The following is a 26,049-nucleotide window of genomic DNA, read 5'->3' as shown; positions in this document are numbered from 1 at the left end:
AAAATTATGATGGGATAGGACAGGTCGGATAGAAACAGACTGTTTCCAGTGATTGAGGGGTCTAGAATAAGGGGACATAGATATTAGATTAAATGTAAGAGATTTAGGACAGAGAGGAGGAGAAAGTTTATTACACAGAGGGCTGCGAGGCTATGGGATACATAAACGGAGTTACTGATTGAAGAGAGACCACGTCAACATTTAAGAACAGATTAGATGGATGGTTGAAGGAAAAAGGGGATAAAGGGATATGGGAACAGGGCTGGCGCATGGGATTAGGATTACTGCTCGTGTGGAGGATAAACACCAACAGGGACTGGTTGGGCCAAATGGCCTGTTTCCGTGTTGTGATTTCTATGTAATTTCTGTGGAATTCTATGTAACATAAGAGGGAAAACTCATCAGCAGGGACCAGCGGCCCCCTTACAGTGAAGGACTGGGAATGATGGCGGGATATAATGGAGAGAGCATTACAACTGAGAGCCTGGGAATTAGGCAGGATTAATCAGAATGGTAGTTCTAGTTTCCAGTACTAACGATATCGAGAGAAAATTAGGATCAATGAAAGATGTTTTACCCAGTGTGGCATTGTGTTTCATGTGTGGTTCAGCAGAATTTTCTTGAACATACAATTGTTTAATGTTTTCTGCTGATGATATATTCTAAAAGGTGAGATAGAGACTTTCCTGTTAAAACAGTTGAATCCATTACCAGATTTCGTGTTGAGATGAGGATACTGAAATTACTCTGCCTCACTAATTCACGGTCTCGAAATCTCTCTCTGCAGCCGATGGACTAGAACGATGTAATTGACACCCAGGGTAAGGAAATCAACGACCCCGCTCCATCGGATCTCGATATGAGCAGCTCCGCCACGAAGAATCTGGACATGTCCCGCCCACTGCAGCTCACCCTCTTTCACCTCCTGCTTCAGGCAGTCCTCTCGACCTCCAACAACTCGCCCAGTGGGAAGAAGGAGATTACAATCGAAGGCGATCTGGTGATTGGGGGCTTGTTCCCAGTCCACGAGAAAGGCAACGGTTTGGAAGATTGTGGAATGATCAACGAGCACCGCGGCATCCAACGGCTTGAGGCTATGTTGTTCGCATTGGATGCGATAAACAAGGACGACGCCATTTTGCCCGGAATTAAGCTTGGTGCCCATATCTTGGACACCTGTTCCAAGGACACTTATGCTTTGGAACAGTCGCTGGAGTTTGTGAGGTCCTCGCTAACTAAAGTAGACGAGACAGAATACATCTGCCCAGATGGGTCCTATGCTATCCATGATGACATGGCCTTCGCCATAGCTGGGGTCATCGGTGGCTCCTACAGTGACGTGTCCATCCAGGTAAGGAACAGAGAAAACTAGCGCCATGGGGCAAGGAAGGAAACGTGTCGACTTGTGTCGGCAAAGGAGACCAACATTCGGTATTTTCATTGAGGCAAAGTTTAGCACTTGAGAAAGTGCTTTGGGGAGGAGATTGCATCACTTACATCTTGAGTGATATCAGGGGTGGGAAGGGAACACTTTTGCAATTTTGATGCCTACTGTAGTGGTTGTTGGTTCAAGCCCCACTTCAGAGACTTGAGCCCATAATCTAGGTGGACACTCCCAGTGCAGTACTGAGGGAGTGCTGCACTGTCGGAGGTGCCGTCTTTCAGTTGAGGCGTTAAACCAAGGCCCCATCTACCTTCTGAGGTGGACGTAAAAAGTCTCATGGCACTATTCAAAGAAGAGCAGGAGAGTTCCTGGCCAATATTTTTCCCTCAACCAACATACTAAAATAGATTATGTGGTCATTGCTCACATTGCTGTTTTTGGGATCTTGCTGTGCACAAATTGGCTCCTGTGTTACCCTACATTAAAACATGACTACACTTCAAGAGTATTTCATTGGCTGTAAAGAGTTTTGGGATGTCCTGAGATCATGAAAGGTGCTATAGAAATACAAGTTCTTACATTTCTTCACTGTCGGCATCAACTGGTTCTAGGTCAGGTTTAGTGTGGGCTAGAGGTATATTCTCATTTTCTGTTCAGCCATTTTGCAAGGGTCACTTCCTGTATCGCGCACCTTGACCTGGATGAGTGGAGAAGGGGCCAGAGTGGAGATTTTTCACTCACCGTGGGGAAGAGAAAAATGGGACGGAGTCCTGTCATGTGGGGTGTCCGTGCTCCCACCCCTGTGCTGGCCTTTCTTTACAACCTGTTGCTAAGATGCTTATGGGAGTGGCACAGGTTGACTGTGGCTCTCTTTGCCCATGGGGCAATGGCTGCCCTTTGTCTCCATCCCAGACAGGCTGGTTTAGACCACCTCCATCATGGGCAAGGAGACCTGTCTGCGATCGATGGTTCTTCAAATGGCATTTTAGGATGGGTGGGTGATACAACAAAGTACCCACTGCAGCTGGGCCCTAATGTACCAGCCTCTCCGGATTTCCCTTCCTACTCTTTGTTTCATAAATCTGGAACTCTCTCAAAAGGCTGCGAATGCTGGGGGTCAATGGGAGCTTTCAAGACTGAGATCAATTGATTTTAGTTAGGCAAGTGTATCAAGGGAAATGGAGCAAAGGCAGGTAAATGGAACTGAGGTGCAGATCAGCCGTGATCTGATTGAACGGCTGAGCAGGCTGGAGGGACTGAATGGCCTTCTCCTGTTCCTATGTTGTTTACTGCTCGCTGTGACCATGTTTCTGGCCTTAACACCAGCGGCTGGCCACAAATAATTTAAGCTGCCAATTACTGTCAAATGTATGAAATATATTAAGCAGTAGGTCAGCAGGTATGGACAGTGGGAGTGTGATATAATACCTTGTGGTTTATAAACCAGTGGTTGCTAATTAATGCCCTCACTGAAGGGTTAATTAAAGAGAAGGCCGTGATCAGAATAAGATGATGCCTGATACTTACTGTATCACTGAGGAGGGAAATGCTCATCCAACTCTGTCAGGCTGCACAATATTGTGCATGAGTCTGCATACTGAAACCCTTTCACACACTGGTGAAATAATAAGAAACAAAGAGCTGCCTTGAAACATTCTTAAAATAACCGTGTCAGCACAGTAGGAACCAGCTCAGTGAAGCTGCACTGCTGTAAGCAAAGTGATCTTTTTTGTTATTGAGAAACTCATTTAAGAGTCAAGGCCCATAATGCAGGGCTCCGGGTGAAGGGTCAAGGCCCACAATGCAGGGCTCTAGGTGAAGGGTTAAGGCCCACAATGAGGGCTCCAGGTGAAAGGTCAAGGCCCACAATGAAGGGCTCCAAGTGAAAGGTCAAGGCCCACAATGAAGGGCTCCAGGTGAAGGGTCAAGAACGACAGTACAGAGCTGCAGGTGAAGGGTCAAGACCCACAATGCAGGGCTGCAGGTGAAGACTCAAGACCCACAGTACAGGGCTCTAGGTGAAGGGTCAAGACCGACAGTACAGGGCTCCAGGTGAAGGGTCAAGACCGACAGTACAGGGCTCCAGGTGAAGGGTCAAGACCGACAGTACAGGGCTCCAGGTGAAGGGCCAAGACTGACAGTACAGGGCCCCTGATGAAGGTCTAAGGCCCACAATTCAGGGCTCCAGGTTAAGGGACAAGGCCTACAGTGCAGGGTCCATAGTGAAGGGTCAAGACCTATAATGAAGGACCTCAAATAAGAGCCAGGGCACACGGTGCAGGGCCTTGGATGAAGGGAAAAGTTCAACAATGCAGAGTCCCTGGAGGGTTAAAGTCTATAATGAAGGGCCCCAAGTGAGAGAATTGGTTGGCCTCTGGCACCAATGATGATAGAGACCGCGGGAGCAGGCCACTTAATATTTTTGGATGCAGACATTTGCAACAACTTGAGCCTTGTCTCACATGCTGCCAGTGTTGAGGCTGGGGAGGTTCATGGAGGCTCATCCTCCTGATAGTTGCCTGATTATCCACCACCATTCTGACTGGTTGTTGTAGAAATGCATTGCGTTTCTCTGATGCGTTGGTGTGGAACTATTTAGCTCTGTCTATAGGCTGTTGCTTTTGGTGTTTAGTATGAATGTAGTCCTGTGTTTTAGTTTAATTAGGTTGGTACCTCATTCCAAGGTATACCTGGTGCTGCTCCCCATCGAACCAGGGTTGGTCTCCCAGTTTGATTGTGATGGAAGAGTAAGGGATGTTCTGGGCCATGAGACTACAGACTGCGTTATACAATTCTGCTGCTGCTGGTCCACAGCACCTCATGGATGCCCAGTTTTAGGCAGTTATGTTTCTCCTTGGTCTGTCCCACTTGGTATGATGGTAGTGCCACACTACATGATGCAGGGTGTCCTCACTTTAAAGACCAGACTTCACCTTCACAAGGACAGTGTGGTAGCCACAATGTTATCTTGGACAGACGTGTCTGTGCCAGGTAGGTCAGAGAGATCAATCTCAAGTATGTTCCTTCCTCAAGTTGGTTCCCTCACTGACGCAAACCCAGTCTGGTAATTGTGTTCTTCAGGACTCGGCCAGCTCGGTTAGTGGTGGTTCTACTAATCCACTCTTGGTGGTGGATATTGAAGTCATGACAGAATCCTTCAAGTTGGAGGAATCTCTGAGGGTAGCAAGGACACAAAATGTACTCTGGGTGGGAGACTGTTTTTGTTACTTTTTTTCGATTGTAAATGAGAGTAAAATGGAATCAGGAGCAAGGGTGCACACCTTGCATATTTTATTAATAATAGGGATAGTACCCATGGCACCACCAAGCTTGGGAGGTGCTGACCCCCTCTGGGAGCTCCCGAGGAAAGGATCCATCAAGCTGTCCCTTCTTCTATACAACTGCACAAAAGCTACAGACCACAATTTGTGTACAGCTTGCACTGTGACATCTAAATGTTGGAAGGTCCTGCTCTTAACCTGCACACCGTCTCACCTGAGCCTGCCTTGCACACTGCACTTACACAAGGGGAGGGGTGGATGCAGTCCACAGGAGACAGGGCTGGATTGGGGGGGGGCTCCTCCAAGTCCATGCATCTGGGTGCTTCCAGGAAAAGGCCTCTCGAAAATGCCACGATCGAGCAGGAACCTGCGGTGGGCTACCAGATTTGAAGCTAAGCTGATAGGAGGAGGTGGAACTTTCACTATTCGGGGCCACTGAGAAGGGATAAGGGGCCGAGATTTTGGGGGACATGCTGCTGCTGCCCAGCAGGTTTCCTCCTATTCGTTCCCTCAATTGTTACCCTCGCTCACTTCCTCATTCAGTGGCTGGGAATTTCCCTCGCAGCTGCTCCTGCTCCTGCTCCCACACTGTGGCATAAATCCTGTGTATGCTCGTTGACATGGATGCTGCTGCACTTCCGGCAAAGCTACAATGGTGGAATGGGAGCAGCTCAGAGGAAATTCCCAGCCAATAGCTCGGAGGCATATAGTGGACCAAAACATGGAACACATTGGGATCTAACCTCCATTACATGCAGCGGTGTAGTGGGAGACAGACAGAGCATTCTCAATTTAAGTTTTGTTAATGGCCACGTTATAAATATCAATGAAGTACAAAAACCTACATTTTCAGACATGGTGTAAGCCCCCATGGAAGGGGGGATCACAAGGACATCCATCCGACCCATAGCTCACTGACCCCATGGGTATTTCTGAGGTTACCATCATTTGCATAATGGAGGTAAGCCCCCAGAGTGAGAGATGCCTGCCAGCAGGAGCTTACTGTTGGAGGGCAACAAATTGAGTGGTGCTGTAGGCTTTAGACTGTGGTTTGTAAGGTAGTATCATTTTCTTGGAAAACATGTTGGCCTGGCTCAGAATGCCCCAATTCTCCAATGGAGCCATAGAGATTCTGATGGAGGAAGTGAGGCTCAGGAAGAGGGTTCACTTTTGGATGAAGCCCCACAGACCCCACCAGGAAAACTGACCAATAAGAAAGGCAGGAGATGGCAACCAATGTGAATGCCATGAGCAACATACCATATACTTGGAGGCAATGTAGGAAGAAGTTTAATGACCTTACCAGGTCAGCCAAGGTAAGAAAGACCGCTGTTTTATTCCACATGTTAGTTATGGCTCAGTGGTAGCACTCTTGCCTCTGAGTCAGAAGGTCATAGGTTCTAAGCCCCACTCCAGAGACTTGAGCACAAAATGTAGGCTGACACTCCAGTGTCGTACTGAAGGAGTGCTGCACTGTCAGAGGTGCCATCTTTAAGATGAGATGTTAAACTGAGGTCCTGCCTATGCTCTCAGGTGGACATAAAAGATCCCATAGCACTATTTTGAAGAAGAGCAGTGGAGTTCTCCTGGTGTCCTGGTCAATATTTATCCCTCAACCAACATCACTAAAACAGATTATCTCATTACTGTTTGTAGGATCTTGCTGTGCACAAATTGGCTGCCATGTTTCCCACATTACAACAGAGACTACACTTTAAAAGTACTTCATTTGCTGTGAAGTGCTTTGGGTTGTCCTGAGGTTGTGAAAGGTGCTATATAAATGCAAGTTTTTCATTTGTTCATTGTACCACCAACCTGTGATACATACAATTCCCTTCCCCTCACACTGACTTATGTTCCTTTCTGTACTTCTCATGTATGTCCATTATTGCCAGGGTGCAGAGTAACACCAGCCTTCTCTCATATCCCTGCAAGCTGTCATGTTTTGGGATTTTCAGTCATTTGGCCTGGACCGGAGTTTTTGGTTTAAGCTGTAACACGGTTTTGATATAATTAAATTCAGGATTCTGAGAGTTAACTCTCCAAGTTCCAGCACTGGTTTTCTTTTCCCTTGATCTGCCTTGATTTGTCTTCAGAAGGGAAAAAATACAGAGATGTTGAAACAATGGAGGGGCCTAGGTGTCTTAATGATGTCCCCCGAAAAGTAATGAGCCAATCATTGAAACGGTTATCCTGATCAGTCTGGTGAATCGTTCGAGTACTTCCAATAAGGTATGGCTTGCTGGAGGGGCTGCGTTCACCTCCATGCAGCATAGTGTAGTCTGGCTGAAACTAACTCCGAGGAGGGCAGTAAGCAGTTTGATTGGCAGATCAGATGGCCAATCACTGGAAAAGCCTTGACCTTCCAGCCCAGCTAAAGGGGCATATGGCCTGAGAGAATCTGGTTTTGAGCTGGTAGGGAAGGCAGGCTCTCTAAGTTCAGGGTTCACCAGTGTCTGGGAATTTTCTGGTTAGAAGAGTGCATTTAGCCTGCTGACAGAGACAGTGTGGCATACTTTGTTATTAATGATGTTACACGGAGTGTTATGAGCATAAGTTGAAGTAAAGTGAGATGTATTGTCAATGTTATTCTGTTTGTTCATTTATTGTTTGTAAAACAAGTCAACTTATTGATTGATAATTGGCCTTTTCTCACTAAAGTGTTCATCAGACGACCTTTTGGAAGATTGGATAATCCCACATACCGACATGCAGGACATGAAAGTATCCTGTTCATATAAGAAGGGATTTTATTATTACCCCCACCCCCTCTTGGGTCGCTTGACTAGATATTGGGCAGAAAAGGTAAACTCTTGATCATAAAGGAAGCAGGATCAATTTATGGGAGAAAATGGTGATGGTAAACCCAAGAGAAAATCTAGTAAAGACCTGAGATTTGTAGCAAAGATAATCATCTCATCTTCTGTAGCTGCATGATGCATGTACATGTCATCACACCCACTGTGGCTGCATGCTGACATTTGGATTTCACTATATTATCAAGGCCTTGCAATCCTTTCACTTTTTACTTGGCTTGTAGGAGAAGTCAGCCCATAACAAAAGAGAAAGAATACGTAGAGGGGGAACTCTTCTCATTTCATCCACTAACCTCATAGGAAGAGGAAGTCCTGGAAATCCTGGGGAGATAGGCCATTTGTGGGGGGGGGGGGTTGGAGATGGGGAAATAAGAGAGCTTTCTCCTGCTTTTTCTTCTCATCCTATTCTCTCATTCACTCACTAGCGATGAACCATGTACTAATGTACATCACCATATCACCCCTTCTATTGGCAGCCATATGTAAAGGCTTCTCATGACCCCATTGTAATGTAGAAACCTTCTTTCTCTCTAAGTGTGCCAGAGGAAGTCGAGTCAGGCCCCAGTGACAATAGCCCCACTAGAACTTCACACCACACCATCACTCGCTCCATCCCTTTGCAGAAACCTATTTAGATCCCTATTTAAATGCCCCTCAGGTACATTCTGAGGCTCTGATACATCCACCTGAGGGGCATTTAGATAGGGATGTAGAGGGGAGTACATTGGGTGAGACGCAGGGCAAGAATGAGCAGGAATGGCTGGTGGTGGCAAAGGAGGAGCAGGACTGTGCTACTAATGTTATTTGAAGGCTCACATTGGTTTCTGGGTGACCAGGACTATTCTCTGCAATGCATTGGATAATGTGCTTTGACTTGCATTATAATATTTCTATGGTCAGATATTTCCTACAAATTTGTTGAATGGAAGCCGTTACTGTTTATTTAGGCAATGGGGTTGATGTGAGAAGCCTTGAAGCCTATGTGGGTGCTATCCACCATGTCATGTAGTCTTGGGAATCCTGCCGCCTGATGAGAATTTTGTGTTCTGTGCGTTCTTTCTACAAGAGAAGTGATGGACATGTTGCCCTTAAAACGCATTGTATCTGTCATTTGCATAATGCATCTATGGAGTGCATGTTGGCAGATGTCCCCTAAGGAGGCTTGAAAGGACACAATAGTTTAAAAGATTAATATGGTGGTAACGTTCACAACAGTGGGAAGAGATGTCCTTGTTCTAGACGGCACCTCCAGGTCAATCTACAGCAGATGGCATAGTTCTGATGTGAAACAGAGGCAGAAAAGATAACGATCCTCTATCATAAGTAGAATTGTAGAGTCTGTAGGAATGTTAGGGTGTGTAGGAATATTGGGATCTGTAGGAATGTTGGGACCTGTAGGAATGTTAGGGTGTGTAGGAATATTGGAACCTGTAGGAACGTTGAGGTGTGTAGGAATGTTGGAACCTGTAGGAACGTTGAGGCGTGTAGGAATATTGGAACCTGTAGGAATGCTGAGGTGTGTAGGAATATTGGAACCTGTAGGAATGTCAGTTCTGTAGGAATGTTGAGGTATGTAGGAATGTTAGGGTGTGTAGGAATGTTGGAACCTGTAGGAACGTTGAGGCGTGTAGGAATATTGGAACCTGTAGGAATGTTGAGGTGTGTAGGAATATTGGAACCTGTAGGAATGTCAGTTCTGTAGGAATGTTGAGGTATGTAGGAATGTTGAGGTTTTATGGAATGTTGGTGTCTATAGGGATGGTAGGATCTGTAGGAATGTTGGGCTTTGTGGAAATATTGGGGTTCTTAGGAATGTTGGGGTCTGTAGGAATATGGGAGTCTGGAGGAAAGTTGGGTTGTGCAGGAATGTTGGGTTGTGCAGGAATGTTGGGTTTGTGGGAATGTCAGGGTCTCTAGGAATGTCGGGGTTTTATGGAATGTTGGGCCCCGATATTAGAGTGGAGATGGGATGGCAGCAGGGGGTGAATGGGCGCGTGATTAACCCGACCAATAAAAAATGTCCATTTCCCATGCGATCACGATTCAATTGGAGCCACTGAACGTGGCTTCCGGGTTTGCCATCTGAAAGCTGCGCAGTGGACGGACTGCACACCCGCATCACAGGCTGTCAGCTGGAGGAGCTCTATTTAAAGAGGCAGTCCTCCAATGGCTTCTCCTGGAGCAAACACCCACACACCACAATGGAGCAGCACAGGGGCAAGGCTGCTCCAAGGTTCAACGTTGCCTCACTCCAGGTGCTACTGGATGGGGTGAGGAGGAGGAGGGATCTGTTTTACCCGGCAGATGGGAGGAAGTGGCCTGCCTGTGCCACCAAGATGACCTGGCTCGAGGTGGCAGAGGAGGTCACCAGCAGCAGCAACATCTCCTGCACCTGGATCCAGTACAGGAAGCGTTTCAATGACCTAACTCGGTCAGCAAAAGTGAGTACACTTACTCATTCTCCTACACTCCGTCTTCCACATCACCGCCCCCACCCCCCAACTCATTCTGCACTGCCAACACTACTCTATCACATCACTCCTCACACCCACTCAAACCTCATCCTCAACTTACCTTCACTTCCTCAGCACTTCCTCACCTCCCCATTAGTCACCCCACCACTACCACTCAACCCAATCCTGATCCAATGTGAAGTCTCTGTCTGATACTCACCCTCTGATGAATCTCTTTCACGGCCAGCCTCACCCAAACCAATACATTCATCGGTTGGCCACTTCACCATCACTCACTCACACATCTGTTCTTTTTCCCCTTCTAGGAGAAGAGAGTACAAAATGCACAAACGTCTGGTGACACAACTTTAACATCCATCACACACAATATGATTTGATGTTAACATGCCTTACTATCTTCAACACCTCAGTATGCTCATCGCAACATGACAATTTGTGACAATGCTTAATATTGCCTTCTGTTCTCTTACAGGGCCTTCAACGACCGCAGAGGGCGATTCCTCAGAGGACCTGCCAGCCTCTGGGGGCGCACCGTCACATCTTAGCGAGCCATCCACCAGCGCAGATACACACACCTCGGTGAGTCCTAGTCCTCAATTAGTTGGATTGGCACCTGGTGAGTTACCACACACAAGTGAGCACGAGCAGACACTGGTGGCAGGGGCATCTGTGGAGAGTCCGCGTTGGTGGGAGCACTCCTGTCCAGGCTCTGCTCAGCTGGACACAGATGCGGAACCCTGGGGGCCATCCTTTAAAAAGAGAATGATCGAGGGGCAGCAGCACATTTGCGAGGTACTGGAACAGGTGCCACACGCACTCTCCACAATAGTGCAGAGGATGGAGGAGTCCAACTCCTGCACTAGTGGAATGGTGGCACAGGTATGGGAGGGAATCTCTGAGATACTGTCACAGGGACGTGAGCAACTTTTTGAGATAGTGTCACAGGTAAGTGCGGGAATGTCTGTGATGGAGAGAAGGCTAGCCTCCTTTGAGCTTCAAGCACGGCTCACAAATGAGTCTATTCAGGCCCTGACAACGGCCGTTCAGACTCAGGTGAGCAACATTCTCTTGCCTTAAACAGGCAGACAGAAACTTTATATCTGGGCTTCCAAGGCATCACACATGTCCTCCAAACTGTTCTCCAGCAGGGTGGTAGGAGTGATGTGGGCCTGGTCCAGGAGAGGGATGATGGTGAAAGGGGACATGGAAGTGGGGACGCCACTCAAAGCGCTCCCACGTCTCAATCAGTACCCACAATGCTGCCTCCTCTCCAGGTGGCCGAGTCTGCCCCTGCACAGGTGCACGTGGTGCAGTCTTTGGAGGGGCCCTCACAGGCTCCAAAACCCAGAGGGCGTAGGCCCAAAGCATCTAAGCAGTCAGGGCATGAAAATGAGCAACCTGCCACTACCTCTGCTGCAGCCACAGGGGATGCACCACGTAGAAGTAGTCGGAAGAGAAAGGTGAAGGTTTTGTGAGCACGAAGGGGATGCACAGTGTGTTTGACAGACTGTCGTGTTTTTCATTTATATTTAGTTTTTGTTAAAGTGACATTAAATTTTATGATTGTCATCACTGCTGCCACGTCTTGCCCATTCTTGACTGGCTTTTGTGATAAGGCCCTTTCATGAGGTTCATCATGAACGGCGACACTTGATGCCACTCATTGGGTCACTTTACAGTGGGTGTATGTGCAGTTGCAGGACTGTTCTGTGCAGGGAGGGGTGGTAGTGGGGGGTGAGGCTGGTGTGGGCACTGCTCTTTCCAGGTGGTGTAAGGACTGGACTCTTCACACTGTCTGATGTTTTGAGAGCCGTTCACTTATCAGTGACTCCCTGGCCTCACGAGCAGCCAGGTGAGCCGCTGCTCTGCCCATGGGTTCCTCCTCCTCCTCCTCCTCCTCCATGTGGGTGGCAGCGGTGCCTCTCTCTGTTGTTGCCCTCTGTGCTCTTGTGCAGGTACCTGTGGCGCAGCATTGTGTTGTGGAGCTGCAAGTGGTGGAGGTGGATGGCGTGCCTGGCGAGGCTGGTGATGTTGCTCGTCCTCGGATGTAGTGGTGAATGCAGCCATGGCGCCACTCATCCTGACAGTGTGAGTTTGAGAGGGTCTGAAAAGTAGTTAAATGTGTGTGAACAGAAGAATTGTAAGTGGAAAGTAAGAATTTTCAGTGAAAACACAAAGATCTCGCAGCCAAAAGTTTGTGTGAAAGAACTGAGTGCCCTGCTGCAATAAGTGACCTTTTCTCCCCATCTGTCAAACAAGTATTTGAATGTCTCACTGGGCCGCTGGCTGAAGCATGTCTGGCAGAACATGGAGTGTTTCCCACAGCACGGGAAACACGCTGAGGATGTTTCAAAATCGGACCCCTGCCTTGATGTGGACAAAATTAAATACTTTAAGTATCTAAATAAGTGTCTTAACTACCATCCGGCCGGCTTTAATTGCCGGTGGGACTTCCGCATTTGGGAGGCACGCAGCACCCAGACCCGTCAATGGGAACCTGGAGGTCTGCGGGTTGGAGCTGGGTTCTGAACCCGCTCGGGATTTCTGCGATTTTTGGAGGCCCCCAACGCAGCCGCTACTTCACTCAAAAATCGAGCTCTTGGTGTCTGTAGGAATGTTGGGGTCTGTAGGAATCTTGGGGTCTATAAGAATGTCGGGGTCTATAAGAATGTCGGGGTCTGTAGGAATGTCGGGGTCTGTAGGAATGTTGGGGTCTGTAGGACTGTTGGGGTCTATAGGAATGTTGGGGTGCATAGGAATGTTGGGGTCTGTAGGAATGTTGGGGTCTGTAGGAATGTTGGGGTCTATAGGAATGTCGGGGTCTGTAGGAATGTCGGGGTCTGTAGGAATGTTGGGGTCTATAGGAATGTTGGGGTCTGTAGGACTGTTGGGGTCTGTAGGACTGTTGGAGTCTGTAGGACTGTTGGGGTCTATAGGACTGTTGGGGTCTATAGGAATGTTGGGGTCTATAGGAATGTTGGGGTCTGTAGGAATGTTGGGGTCTATAGGAATGTCGGGGTCTGTAGGAATGTTGGGGTCTGTAGGACTGTTGGGGTCTATAGGAATGTTGGGGTCTATAGGAATGTTGGGGTCTGTAGGACTGTTGGGGTCTGTAGGACTGTTGGGGTCTATAGGAATGTTGGGGTCTATAGGAATGTTGGGGTCTATAGGAATGTCGGGGTCTATAGGAATGTCGGGGTCTGTTGGACTGTTGCGATGTTTAGGAATGTTGGGGTGTGCAGGAATGTTGGCAACTGTAGGAATGTTGGGGCCTTTTGGAAAGTTGGAATGTTTGTGTGTGTAGGAATGTTGGGATCTGTATGAATGTCAGGGTCTGTAGAAATGTTGCGGTTTTATGGAACGTTGGGGTCTGTAGGAATGTTAGGGTGTTGTGGAATGTTGGGACCATAAGAATGTTGGGTCTAAGAACATAAGAACATAAGAAATAGGAGCAGGAGTAGACCATACGGCCCCTGGGGACTGCTCCGCCATTTAATCAGACCATGGCTGATCTTCGACCTCAACTCCACTTTCCCACCCGATCCCCATATCCCTTGATTCCCCTAGAGTCCAAAAATCTATCGATCTCAGCCTTGAATATACTCAACAACTCAGCATCCACAGCCCCCTGGGGTAGAGAATTCACAACCCGGTGAGTGAAGAAATTCCTCCTCATCTCAGTCTTGAATGGCTGACCCCTTATTCTGTGACTATGCCCCCTAGTTCTAGACTCTCTAGCCAGGGGAAACAATCTCTCAGCATCTACCCTGTCAAGTCCCTCAATCTTATATGTTTCAATGAGATCACCTCTCATTCTTCTAAACTCCAGACAGTATCGGCCTATTCTACTCAACTTCTCTTCATTACCCTCTCATCCCAGGATTTAATCTAGTGAACCTTCATTGCACCGCCTCCAAAGGCAAGTATGTCCTTCCTTAGATAAGGAGACCAAACTGTACACAGTACTCCAGGTGAGGTCTCACTAAAGCCCTGTGCAATTGTAGTAAGACTTCCTTACTCTTATATTCCAACCCCCTTGCAATAAAGGCCAACATGCCATTTGCTTTCCTAATTGCCTGCTGTACCTGCATACCAACTTTTTGTGTTTCTTGTATGAGGACACCCAAGTCTCTCTGACCAACATTTAATAGTTTCTCACCATTTAAAAAATATTCTGTTTTTCTATTCTTCCTACCAAAATGAATAAGCTCACATTTCCCCACATTATACTCCATCTGCCACATTCTCGCCCACTCACTTAACCTGTCTATATCCCTTTGCAGACTCTTTGGGCGCTAAATTGGGCTGTGTAGCACTGAAAAATCCAAGATGACGTCTTGGCTGCGCATGCACATTTTCAGCGTGACGTGCGCCGAACGCCATCTTGGTATAGGAGTTGGCACAGGCGCAAATACTGAACACTGGCAGCATGTAAAGTAGGGAGAAAATGCATGAAATCAGTGTGCAACGCTGATTTAAAGTGATAGACACCATTTTGGACCTTAATGCTTAATTCAAAGCACAGCCTTAACCCCGACCATCTGAAAGTGTCTTAGATGGCCTGGAGGACCCCCGACCAGTGCTATTTAAAGAGACCATGCAGGATTATTGCTTCTGGCTGTTGGTGGAATAGAAAGTTGCTATACTTGTGAGAGTTCCTACATTACATTTGAGAGTGGTTTGGCAGGTACTGCCTTACGGGCCGGAAAGTTACAACCGTGGTTGAACAATATTCCTGGCAACCAGGGGTGGTCTGCTAGGGCTCCCGCTGGGCATTGAGCACAATTGGGAGCATGTAGAGAGGCCGCGCACAGCAGGTCAAGCTGCGAGGAGATGGAGGAGCAGGAGGAGGAGGCACAGGGCACTGAGCAGGAGACCGTATCCAATGAGGGTCTTCAGGGATCAATTCTCAAGCCTCAACATGACCGAGGGGCATTGCATCCAATGGCTGACGTTCACCAATGAGGCCGTGACCGAGATCTGTCAGCTGCTGCGGCCACAACTACAGCCTCAGAGCAGGGCGAGGACAGCATTGCCTGTGGCTGTGAAGGTCACCGTGGTGCTCAACTTCTATGACTCAGGATCATTTCAGGCCTCTGTGTGCAACATCTCGCAGTATGCAGTGCAATGCTGCATAAGGGAGGTCACAGACTCACTGTACCAGATGAAGAACAGGTTCATCACCTTCCCTCTCAACAGAGACAATCAGAACGAGCGAGCACGGGGGTTTGCCCGCATTGCTGGCTTCCCCATGGTGCAGGGTGCCACTGACTGCACACACATTGCCCTGTGTGCCCCACACATCAACTTAGCCGTCTTCGTCAACCGAAAGGGTTTCCACTCCCTGAACATGCAGCTGGTGTACGACCACACGCATCGAATCATGGAGGTCGATGCTCGCTACCCTGGGAGCAGTCACAATGCCTTCATTATGCGGCAGTCCAACATGCCAGCTATCTTTCACCCGACTCGGCAAGTCAAAGGCTGGCTACTGGGTGACAAGGGCTATCCCCTCACGTGGTGGCTCATGACTCCGGTCAGAAACCCATGCACACATGCACAGCAGGCCTATAATGAGAGCCATGCTGCCACACTCAACATCGTGGAGCACACCAGAGGCCTCCTCAAACAACGCTTCCGCTGCCTGGACCAGTCTGGAGGAGCCCTGCAGTACTCCCCTGAGTGGGTGGGCAGATTCGTGGTGGTCTGCTGCATGCTGCACAACCTCGACATCATGAGAGACCAGCCTTTGCCACCAATGATTGGAGAAGACTCTGAGCCAGAGGTGGAGGAGGAGGAGGCTGAGGAGGAGGAAGAGGAGGAGGAGGCACCGGAAGAGGGAGTGGAGGAAGTCGCAAGGGTGCAGCAGGATCCACACGCCTTGTCTTCAAGGGCTGTGCGTGCTCACCTGATCCGTGCCCGCTATCAATAATTGGAACTACATCCCCCAACTCACCAACACTCCTACACTCCACATCTTTCCGCTCACACCAGGCAATCAAATCGCCCTCCATCTGATTACACATTGGTTTCCCCGTCAGCTCATCGCACAAATAAAAACCACCACCAAATGCAAAATCAAAGTCACATTTATCAATTAACAAATAAAACTATGGAAACAGAACAGAACTATTCACCCTTGTGCATTCCCTTAGTGCCTGCTGTCCGTGTGCCTTTACCTATCCTAGTGCTCCTATGAGGTGCATCCCCAGTGTCTGGAGCATGGGTGGTGGGAGGCTGCTGGCCTTCAATGGAGTAACGTCCAGATGGCCTTGGAAACAACCTCGAGCAGTTCTGGGCCAGGAGGGCCCGGCTTCAGACTGCACCATCTCAGCCTGGGCTGCAGCAGTCTGGCCTGGCTGGCCGAGAGGCAATAACAAGGGCACTGGCGGAGTGGCAGGGGTGGGAGCAGGAATGCTGTCGTCCTGAGAGAGGACAGCAGGTCCGACTGCCATGGCGCCACTGCCACTCTCCCAGGGCTGCGCCTCAGCAATCCTGGTGATTTGCTGGAGATCAGATTGCTGGAGCACTGTGATGCCCTGGAAGCCCTGTTCCACAATGGCCCCTAGAGCCACGATAGCAGCAGTCTGAGCTTCCATTGCAGCAGTCTGAGCTGCAACCATAGCTTGCAGACCTTTGATCACATTGGTTTGTGCTGCAATGGAAGCCGTGACATCGGCCATGATGCGCTGCATCATGGTGGGTTCCACAGGTGCGCTGATGGAGGTGACCACCTGTTCCGTGTTGGAAAGGATGGGCTCCAAGCTCTGTGGAAAACCCTGCGCCAAGTTGGAGCTGGACTCCTCCATGCCCCTTCTCACTGTGGCTTTCTAGCAGGTTTTCCAGTGCCCCAAGCATTTGTTGGTGTACGCCCATCAGCCGCCTTCTGTAGCCTGACACATCGAAGTCCTCATCTGACCCCTCTGCAGCAGAACTAGTGAGTGACCTCACCCTCCAGCGAGCTGGTACCTGTGATATCCGTTCCCCCCGCCCTGGCTCCTGGGCACTTGTGTTCAGTGTCTCACCACATGCAGATCCCTCCTCTAACCTGACCTCTAAAGGACGCGCAATGTCAGTCTCTGAGCTGGTGAAAGCAAGTGTCAGATCGAGTGACGGTGTAGCTTCAGTGCCCCCTCCTCCTCCTCCTCCTCCTCCTCCTCCTCTTCCTCCTCCTCGGGCACCGTCACGTGTTCTTGGGTATCTGCAATGACAAAGGGAAACAGGTTGAGTTGTGGAGTGGGGAGAGGAGCAAGTAAGAGGTGTGTGCTGCCAGCATGTGCAGCACGTGAGTCAGGAAAGATTATGGGAGGAGGGAGATGTGAAAAAGGAGAAGGAGTATTAGATATGCAGAGACCCCCCTCCCCCACTTCATTGGGACCTCCAGCGTGGCTCTGCCCCATTTCCGACTTCCTCATTCTCCGTGCAGCCCTCGCCACCCACACTGCTGAGAGGCTGCACGGAGCTATCATGATAATTAGCCGGCAGCACAAAATTCACTTGCTTTTGTGAATTTTGCGCGGGGCAATAGTGCATCACACTACCAGAGCCCGAAAGCGGCCCTTATTCCAATTTTTCCCCCTTTGTGTCCTCCTTACTTTTCCACCTAGCTTTGTATCATCAACAAACATAGATACATTACACACGGTCTCTTCATCTAAGTCATTGATATAGATTGTAAATAGCTGGGGCCCAAAAACACCCCCAGCTTCTCCGGTCTATCCCTATAACTGAATTCCCTCATCCCTGGAATCATTCTAGTAAATCTCTTCTGCACCCTCTCTAAGGCCTTCACATCCTTCCTAGAGTGCGGTGCCCAGAACTGGACACAATTCTCCAGTTGTGGCCGAACCAGTGTTCTGTAAAGTTTCATCATGACTTCCATACTTTTGTACTCTATGCCTCTATTTATAAAGCCCAGGATCCCGTATGCTTTTTTAACCGCTTTCTCAACCTGCCCTGCCACCTTCAACAATTTGTGCACATATACCCCCCGATCTCTCTGTTCCTGTACCCCTTTCAGAGTTGTGCCCTCTAATTAATGTTGCCTCTCCTCGTTCTTCCTACTGAAATATATCACTTCGCATTTCTCTGCATTAAGTTTCATCTGCCATGTGTCCGCCCATGCCACCAGCCTGTCTATATCCTCTTGAAGTCTATCACTAACCTCCTCACTGTTTACTACCCTTCCAAGTTTTGTGACATCTGCAAATTTTGAAATTGTGCCCTGTACACCCAAGTCCAAGTCATTAATATATAACAAAAAAAGTAGTGGTCCCAGCACTCTGATCTGAAAAACAACCGTTCATCACTACTCTCTGCTTCCTGTCACTTAGCCAATTCTGTATCAATGTTGCTACTGCCCCCTTTATTCCATGGGCTGCAATCTTGATGACAAGTCTACGATGCGGCACTTTATCAAAAGCCTTTTGAAAGTCCATATACATCACATCACCTGCATTGCCCTCATTGACCCTCTCTGTTACCTCATCAAAAAACTCTATCAGGTTAGTTAAACACAATTTGCCTTTAACAAATCTGTGCTGGCTTTCCTTTATTAATCCACACTTGTCCAAGTGACTGTTAATTCAGTCCCGGATTATTGTTTCTAAAAGTTTCCCCCCCACTGAGGTTAAACTGACTGGCCTATAGTTGCTGGGTTTATCCTTACACCCCTTTTTGAACAAGGGTGTAACATTTGCAATTCTCCAGTCCTCTGGCACCACCCCCCGTATCTACAGATGTTTGGAAGATTATGGCCAGCACCTCCGCAATTTCCACCCTTACTTCCTTCAGCAATCTAGGATGCATCCCATCCAGACTGGGTGACTTATCTACTTTAAGTACAGCTAGCCTTTCTAGTACCTCTTCTTTATCAATTTTTAGCTCATCCAGTATCTCAAATATATCTTCCTTTACTGAGACTCTGGCAGCATCTTCCTCCTTGGTAAAGACAGATGCAATGAATTCATTTAGTATCTCGGCCATCCCCTCTGCCTCCGTGAGTAGATCTCCTTTATGGTTCCCTAATCGGCCCCACACCTCCTCTTACTACCCGTTTGCTGTTTACATGACTGTAGAAGAATTTTGGATTCCCTTTTATGTTTGTCGCCAGTCTATTCTCAGACTCTCTCTTTGCTCCTCTTAATTCCTTTTTTCACTTCCCCTCTGCCTGGTTCTCACTTGTGTTATCAACCTGACATCTGTCATACGCCCCTTTTTTCCATTTCATCTTACTCACTATCTCCTTTGTCATCCAGAGAGCCCTAGCATTCTGCCTCGTGGGAATGTACCCAGACAGTACCCGAACCATCTCCTCTTTAAAGGCTGCCCATTGTTCAATTACAGTTTTGCCTGCCAATCTGTGATTCCAATTTACCCGGGCCAGATCTGCTCTCATCCCATTGAAATTGGCCCTTCTCCAATTGAATATTTTTACATTAGAGTGGTCCATGTCCTTTTCCATAGCTATTCTAAACCTTATGATACTATGATCACTGCTCCCTAAATTTCCCTCACTGACACCTCCTCCACTTGACCCACATCATTCCCTAGAACCAAGTCCAGCGATGCCTCCCTCCTCGTTGGGCCAGAAACGTACTGATTAAGAAAGTTATCCTGAACACACTTCAAAAATTCCTCCCCCTCTTTGCCCCTTATATTATTATTGCCTATTACTAATTACAGCCTGTCAACCTGAAAATGACCCGTTTATCCCTACTCTCTGTATTCTGTCCGTTAACCAATCCTCTATCCATGCTAATATATTACCCCCAACCCCATGAGCCCTTACCTTGTGCAACAACCTTTTATGTGGCACCTTATCGAATGCCTTTTGAAAATCCAAATATACTACATCCCCTGGTTCCCCTTTATCTACCCTGCTAGTTATATCCTCAAAAACTCTAATAGATTTGTCAAACATGATTTCTCTTTCATAAAACCATGTTGACTCTGCCTAATCATATTATGATTTTCTAAGTGCCCTGTTACCACTTCCTTAATAATGGATTCCAGCATTTTCCCAACGATATCAGGCTAACTGGCCTGTAATTCCCTGTTTTATCTCTCCCTACCTTCTTGAATAGCGGGGTTACATTTGCTACCTTCCAATCCACTGGGACCATTCCAGAATCTAGAGGATTTTGGAAGATCATAACCAATGTATCCACTATCCCTCTTTTAGAACCCTAGGCTATAGGCCATCAGGTCCAGGGAATTTGTCAACTTTTAGTCCCATTAGTTTGTCCAGTACTTTTTCTCTAGTGATATTAATTGTTTTAAGTTCCTCACTCTCATTTACCCCTTGGTTCCCCACTATTTCTGGTATGTTTTTTGTGTCTTCTACTGTGAAGACAGATACAAAATATTTGTTTAACGTCTCTGCCATTTCCTGATTCCCCATTATAATTTCTCCTGTCTCAGCCTCTAAGGGACCAATGTTTACTTTTGCTACTCTCTTCCTTTTTACATACTTGTAGAAGCTCTTACAATCTGTTTTTAGATTTCTTGCTAGTTCACTTTCATATTCTATTTTCCCTCTTTTTATCAATTTTTTGGTCATCCTTTGTTGGTTTCTAAAACTCTCCCAATCCCCAGGCTTACTACTCTTCTTGGCACCATTATAGGCCTCTTCTTTCAATCTAATACTATCCTTAACTTCTTTAGTTAGCCACGGGTGGATCACTTTTCCCGTGGAGTTTTTATTTCTCAATGGAATGTATCTTTCTTGAGAATATTGAAATATTTCTTTAAATGTTTTTCCTTGCTTTTCAACTGCTAATTTCCCAATCTGCTTTTGACAACTCACTCCTCATACCTATGTAATTGGCTTTATTTAAGTTTAAGACTCTAGTTTCTGACATAAGTATGTTACTTTCAAACTCAATGTTAAATTCTATCATATTATGATCACTCTTCCCCAGAGGTTCTTTTACTGTGAGATAACTAATTAACCCTGTCTCATTACATAATACAAGATCTAAAATAGCCTGTTCCCTGGTTGGTTCCATGATGTATTGTTCGAGGAAACTGTCTCGAATACATTCCATGAAACACATCCTCCAAACTACCTTTGCCAATTTGATTTGCCCAGTCTATATGCAGATTAAAGTCCCCCATGATAACTGCATTACCTTTGATACAAACTCCCATTATCTCATAATTAATACTCTGTCCAATGGTATTGATACTATTAGGGGGGGCCTATAAACTACTCTCACCAGTGTTTTCTGCCCCTTGTTATTTCTTATTTCCACCCATACTGATTCTACGTCCTGATCTTTGAGCCAAGATCCTTTCTCACCACCGTCCTTATGTCATCCTTTATTATTAGGGCTACACCCCCTCCTTTTCCATTCTGCCTGTCTTTTCTAAACGTCATGTACCCTGGAATATTTAGTTCCCAATCTTGGTCACTTTGCAACCATGGCGGGGGGCGGGGGGGGGGGGGAGGGGGGGGGGTGAAGGTACACGTGGCAAACCCACACAAACAAAAATTACCGTTTCCGACGCGATCGCATGTTGATTGCTGATGATTAACGTCCTCTCCGGGTTCCACGCACTGCAGCCAGCCTGATTGACAAGCTGGCTACCGTCAGGAGCTGCAACACGTGGAGGGCGGCGGGGGGGGGTGCGAGATAGAGAGAGAGCCAGACGTCATCTGGTGCTGGAATGGAATATTGGGGGGTGAGATGGGACGATCCGGGGGGGAGGATGGAAGGTCGTGGGGGAGAGGGGAGAATCGGGGGGGGGGGGGGGTGAATGGAAGATCGGGGGGAGAGGGGAGAATTGGGGGGGAGAATGGAAGATCGGGGGGAGAGGGGAGAATCGGGGGGGAGAATAGAAGATCAGGAGGGAGAGGGGAGAATCGGGGGGGTGAATGGAATTTGGGGAGGGAGAGGGGAGAATCAGGGGGGAGATTGGAAGATCGGGAGGGAGAGGGGAGAATCGGGGGGGAGATTGGAAGGTCGCGGGGAAGAAGGGAGAATCGGGGGGGAGGATGGAAGATCAGGAGGGAGAGGGGAGAATCGGGGGGGAGAATGGAAGAACAGGAGGGAGAGGGGAGAATCGGGGGGGTGAATGGAAGGTCGTGGGGGAGAGGGGAGAATCGGGGGGGGTGAATGGAAGATCGGGGGGAGAGGGGAGAATCGGGGGGTGAATGGAAGATCGGGGGGAGAGGGGAGAATCGGGGGGGAGAATGGAAGGTCGCGGGGGAGAGGGGAGAATCGGGGGGGAGAATGGAAGATCGGGAGGGAGAGGGGAGAATCGGGGGGGAGAATGGAAGGTCACGGGGGGAGATGGGAGAATTGTGGGGGTGAATGGAAGATCGGGGGGAGAGGGGAGAATTGTGGGGGTGAATGGAAGATCGGGGGGGAGAGGGGAGAATCGGGTGGGGAGAATGGGAGGTCGCGGGGGAGAGGGGAGAATTGTGGGGGAGATTGGAAGATCGGGAGGGAGAGGGGAGAATTGTGGGGGTGAATGGAAGATCAGGAAGAAGAGGAGAGAATCGGTGGGGGGGGTGAATGGAAGATCCGGAGGGAGAGGGGAGAATCGTGGGGGGTGAATGGAAGATCGGGAGGGAGGGGGGAGAATTGGGGGGGTGAATGGAAGATCGGGAGGGAGGGGGGAGAATTGGGGGGGGTGAATGGAAGATCGGGAGGGAGAGGGGAGAATTGGGGGGGGTGAATGGAAGATCGGGAGGGAGGGGGGAGAATTGGGGGGGTGAATGGAAGATCGGGAGGGAGGGGGGAGAATTGGGGGGGGTGAATGGAAGATCGGGAGGGAGAGGGGAGAATTGGGGGGGGTGAATGGAAGATCGGGAGGGAGAGGGGAGAATCGGGGGGGTGAATGGAAGATCGGGAGGGAGAGGGGAGAATCGTGGGGGTGAATGGAAGATCGGGGGGAGAGGGGAGAATCGGGGGGCTGAATGGAAGATCGGGGGGAGAGGGGAGAATCGGGGGGGTGAATGGAAGATCGGGGGGAGAGGGGAGAATCGGGGGGGGTGAATGGAAGATCGGGAGGGAGAGGGGAGAATCGGGGGGGTGAATGGAAGATCGGGGGGAGAGGGGAGAATTGTGGGGGTGAATGGAAGATCGGGAGGGAGTGGGGAGAATCGTGGGGGCGAATGGAAGATCGGGGGGAGAGGGGAGAATCGGGGGGGTGAATGGAAGATCGGGGGGAGAGGGGAGAATCGGGGGGGTGAATGGAAGATCGGGGGGAGAGGGGAGAATTGTGGGGGTGAATGGAAGATCGGGAGGGAGAGGGGAGAATCGGGGGGGGTGAATGGAAGATCAGGAGGACTTTGGGGGGGTTGAAGAGGGGGACATTGGGAGAACATCGGTGGGGGTGAAGAAGGGGACATCGGGGGATGAAGAGGGGGATATCGGGAGGACATCGGGGGGTTGAAGAGGGAGAACATAGGGGGTGAAGAGGGGGACATTGGGCGGACATCGGGGGGGGGGGGTGAAGAGCGGGACATCGGAGAGGAAGACATCAGATATTGGAGCAGGGTGCAAAGGTCGGTTCATTTTGTGTTTTAACTTCCTTCTACGGTGTTTTATGTAATTTATTTTGTTTCTTTCTCACTGATCTGGCCCTTCACACCTGGTTTCACCAGACATGAATCAGAGGCGGTGGGCAAGCCGCCCAGGTAAGTTAAAAATCTTTCTAATCACTTACTCTGTCACAGATAAAATGCCTTAAGTACCTCAATGAGGTACATTTGGTTCTTTAATTGTCATCCCGCTGGCTTTAATTGTCGGCGGGACTTCCGTTTTCGGGTGGCTTGCACACACACAGGTGGGTCCCTGGGAAACTCGGAAGTTGACGGGTTGGAGCTGGCTTCTGAACCCAACAGGATTTCCACGATTTTCGGAGCCCCCCCAAACCCAACACACCCGCAATTGCCCCCTAAAATTGAGCCCCATATCTCTGTAATGGCTATTAGGTCAAACTCATTCATCTCCACTTGTGCAATTAATTCATCTATCTTGTTACGAATGCTCCATGCATTCAGATAAAGAGACTTTAATTTTGACTTTTTACCATTTTTTCCTGCTTTGACCTTATTTGTTGTTACACTATTATTGGGAAACTCTCTGTCCCTTCCTGCCACACTCTGCTTATCTTTACCCAAATCACCACACTGTTCTATTGTCTTAACTTTTCTCATTAGATTTCTAAATTTCCCCTCACCTGACCTCTCCCACCCCCTTTTTTAGTTTAAAGCCCGATCTACAGCCCTAATTATTCGATTTGCCAGGACGCTAGTCCCAGACCGGTTTAAGTGAAGCCCATCCCAACGAAACAGCTCCCTCTTTCCCCAGGACTGGTGCCAGTGCCCCATGAATTGAAACCCCTGTCTCCCACACCACTCTTTGAGCCAGGCATTTAACTCTCTGATCTGTTTGACCCTAGGCCAATTTGCACCTGGCTCAGGTAGTAATCCAGAGATTATTACCTTTGAGGTTCTGCTTATTAATTTAGACCCTAGCTCCTCAAACCGTCTCAGCAGAACCTCATTCTTAGTCCTACGTATGTCGTTGGTTCCTACGTGGACCACAACAACTGGATCCTCCCCTTCATGCTCCAAGTTCTTTTTCAGCCGCGAGGAGCCATCCTTAACCCTGGCATCGTGCAGGCAACACAGCCTTCGGGACTCCCCATCGCAGCTACCGAGAACAGCATCTATCCCCCTGACTATACTATCCCCTACCACTACCGCATTCCTTTTTACTCCCCTCACTTGAATGGCCTCCTGTAACAAGGTGCCATGGTCAGTTTGCCCATCCTCCCTGCGGTCTTTGTTCTCATCCATACAGGTAGCAAGTACCTCGTACCTGTTGGACAAGGTCAAGGGCTGAGGCTCCTCCATTACTAGATCCTAGGTCCCCATACCTGCCTGACTTGCACCCTTCTGTCCCTGAACACTGAACAAATCTAAACTACTACCTAACCCAAGGGGTGTGACTGCCTCCTGGATCAAAGTGTCCAGGTAACTCTCCCCCTCCCGGATGCATCACAATGCAGCTCGGACTCCAGCTCAACAACTCTGAGTTGCAGACACTTACTGCAGATGTGGTTGCTCAGGATCTCGCTGGTCTCCACCAACTCCCACATGCTGCAGTTATAACAAACCACCAGCCATTGCTGTCGAACCAGAATTTATTTATATATTCTATAGAGTTCTTAAACACTCGCTGTTCTAAGTTTTATTAACCAATTAATTGATCTAGTTAAAGTTATAGATTTAAATTCGAAGTTAAATCCCTGCCCTAACATAGAGTCAAAAACAGTAATACTCACTAACCAATCATCCCAACATTCCTACAGTTTTATGGAATGTTGCGGTCTGTTGGAATGTTGACCTGTAAGAATGCTGGGTTCTGTTGGAATGTTGCTGTGTGCAGGAATGTTGGGGTCTGTTGGAAGTTTGACTTGTGTAGGAATGTTTGGATCTTTTGGAATGTTTGGATCAGTTGGAATGTTGATGAGTGTAGGAATGTTCGGGTCTGTAGGAATGTTGGGATCTGTTGGACTGCTGATGAATATAGGAATATTGGCGTCTGTTGGAAGGTTGATGTGTGTAGGAATGTTGGGGTCTGTAGGAATGTTGGGCTCTGTTGGAATGTTGACGTGTGTAGAAATGATGGCATCTCTTGGAAGTTTGAGGTCTGTAGGAATGTTGGGGTCTGTTGGAATTTTGGGATCTGTTGGACTGTTGACGAGTGTAGGAATGTTGGAGTCTGTAGGAATGCTTGGGTCTGTTGGAATATTGACGTGTTTATGAATGTTGGGGTCTTTTGGAATGTTGACGTGTGTGCGGAATGTTGGAGTCTGTTGGAATTTTGGCATGTGTAGGAATGTTGGGGACTGTAAGAATGTTGGGATATGTGGGAATGTTGACCTGTGTAGGAATGTTGTGCGTAGGAATGCTGGTGTCTCTTGGAATGTTGATGTGTGTTGAAATATTGATGCGCGTAGAAATGTTGGGATCTGTTCAAATATTGACCAATATAGGAATTTTGATGTGTATAGAAATGTTGGAGTCTTTAGGAACGTTAGGGTTTGTTCTAATGTTGACGAGTGTAGGAATG

At 48.4% G+C, this 26,049-nt stretch overlaps 1 protein-coding gene across 1 annotated transcript in view; it reads left to right on the top strand.

Moving 5' to 3' along the window:
- Positions 1-889: 889 nt before the first annotated feature.
- LOC137333920 (metabotropic glutamate receptor 2-like) overlaps positions 890-26,049 on the top strand; it is a 270,195-nt gene continuing 245,035 nt past the window's right edge. The window contains exon 1 of the mRNA XM_067998276.1: positions 890-1,351. Coding sequence (XP_067854377.1) covers positions 890-1,351 — 462 coding nt within the window. The remainder of the gene's footprint in view (positions 1,352-26,049) is intronic.

Source organism: Heptranchias perlo, chromosome 17 (genome assembly GCF_035084215.1).
Source record: "Heptranchias perlo isolate sHepPer1 chromosome 17, sHepPer1.hap1, whole genome shotgun sequence".
NCBI lineage: Eukaryota > Metazoa > Chordata > Chondrichthyes > Hexanchiformes > Hexanchidae > Heptranchias > Heptranchias perlo.
The sequence above is the reverse complement of the archived record's forward strand: the minus strand, read 5'-3'. Positions and strand labels throughout refer to the sequence as shown.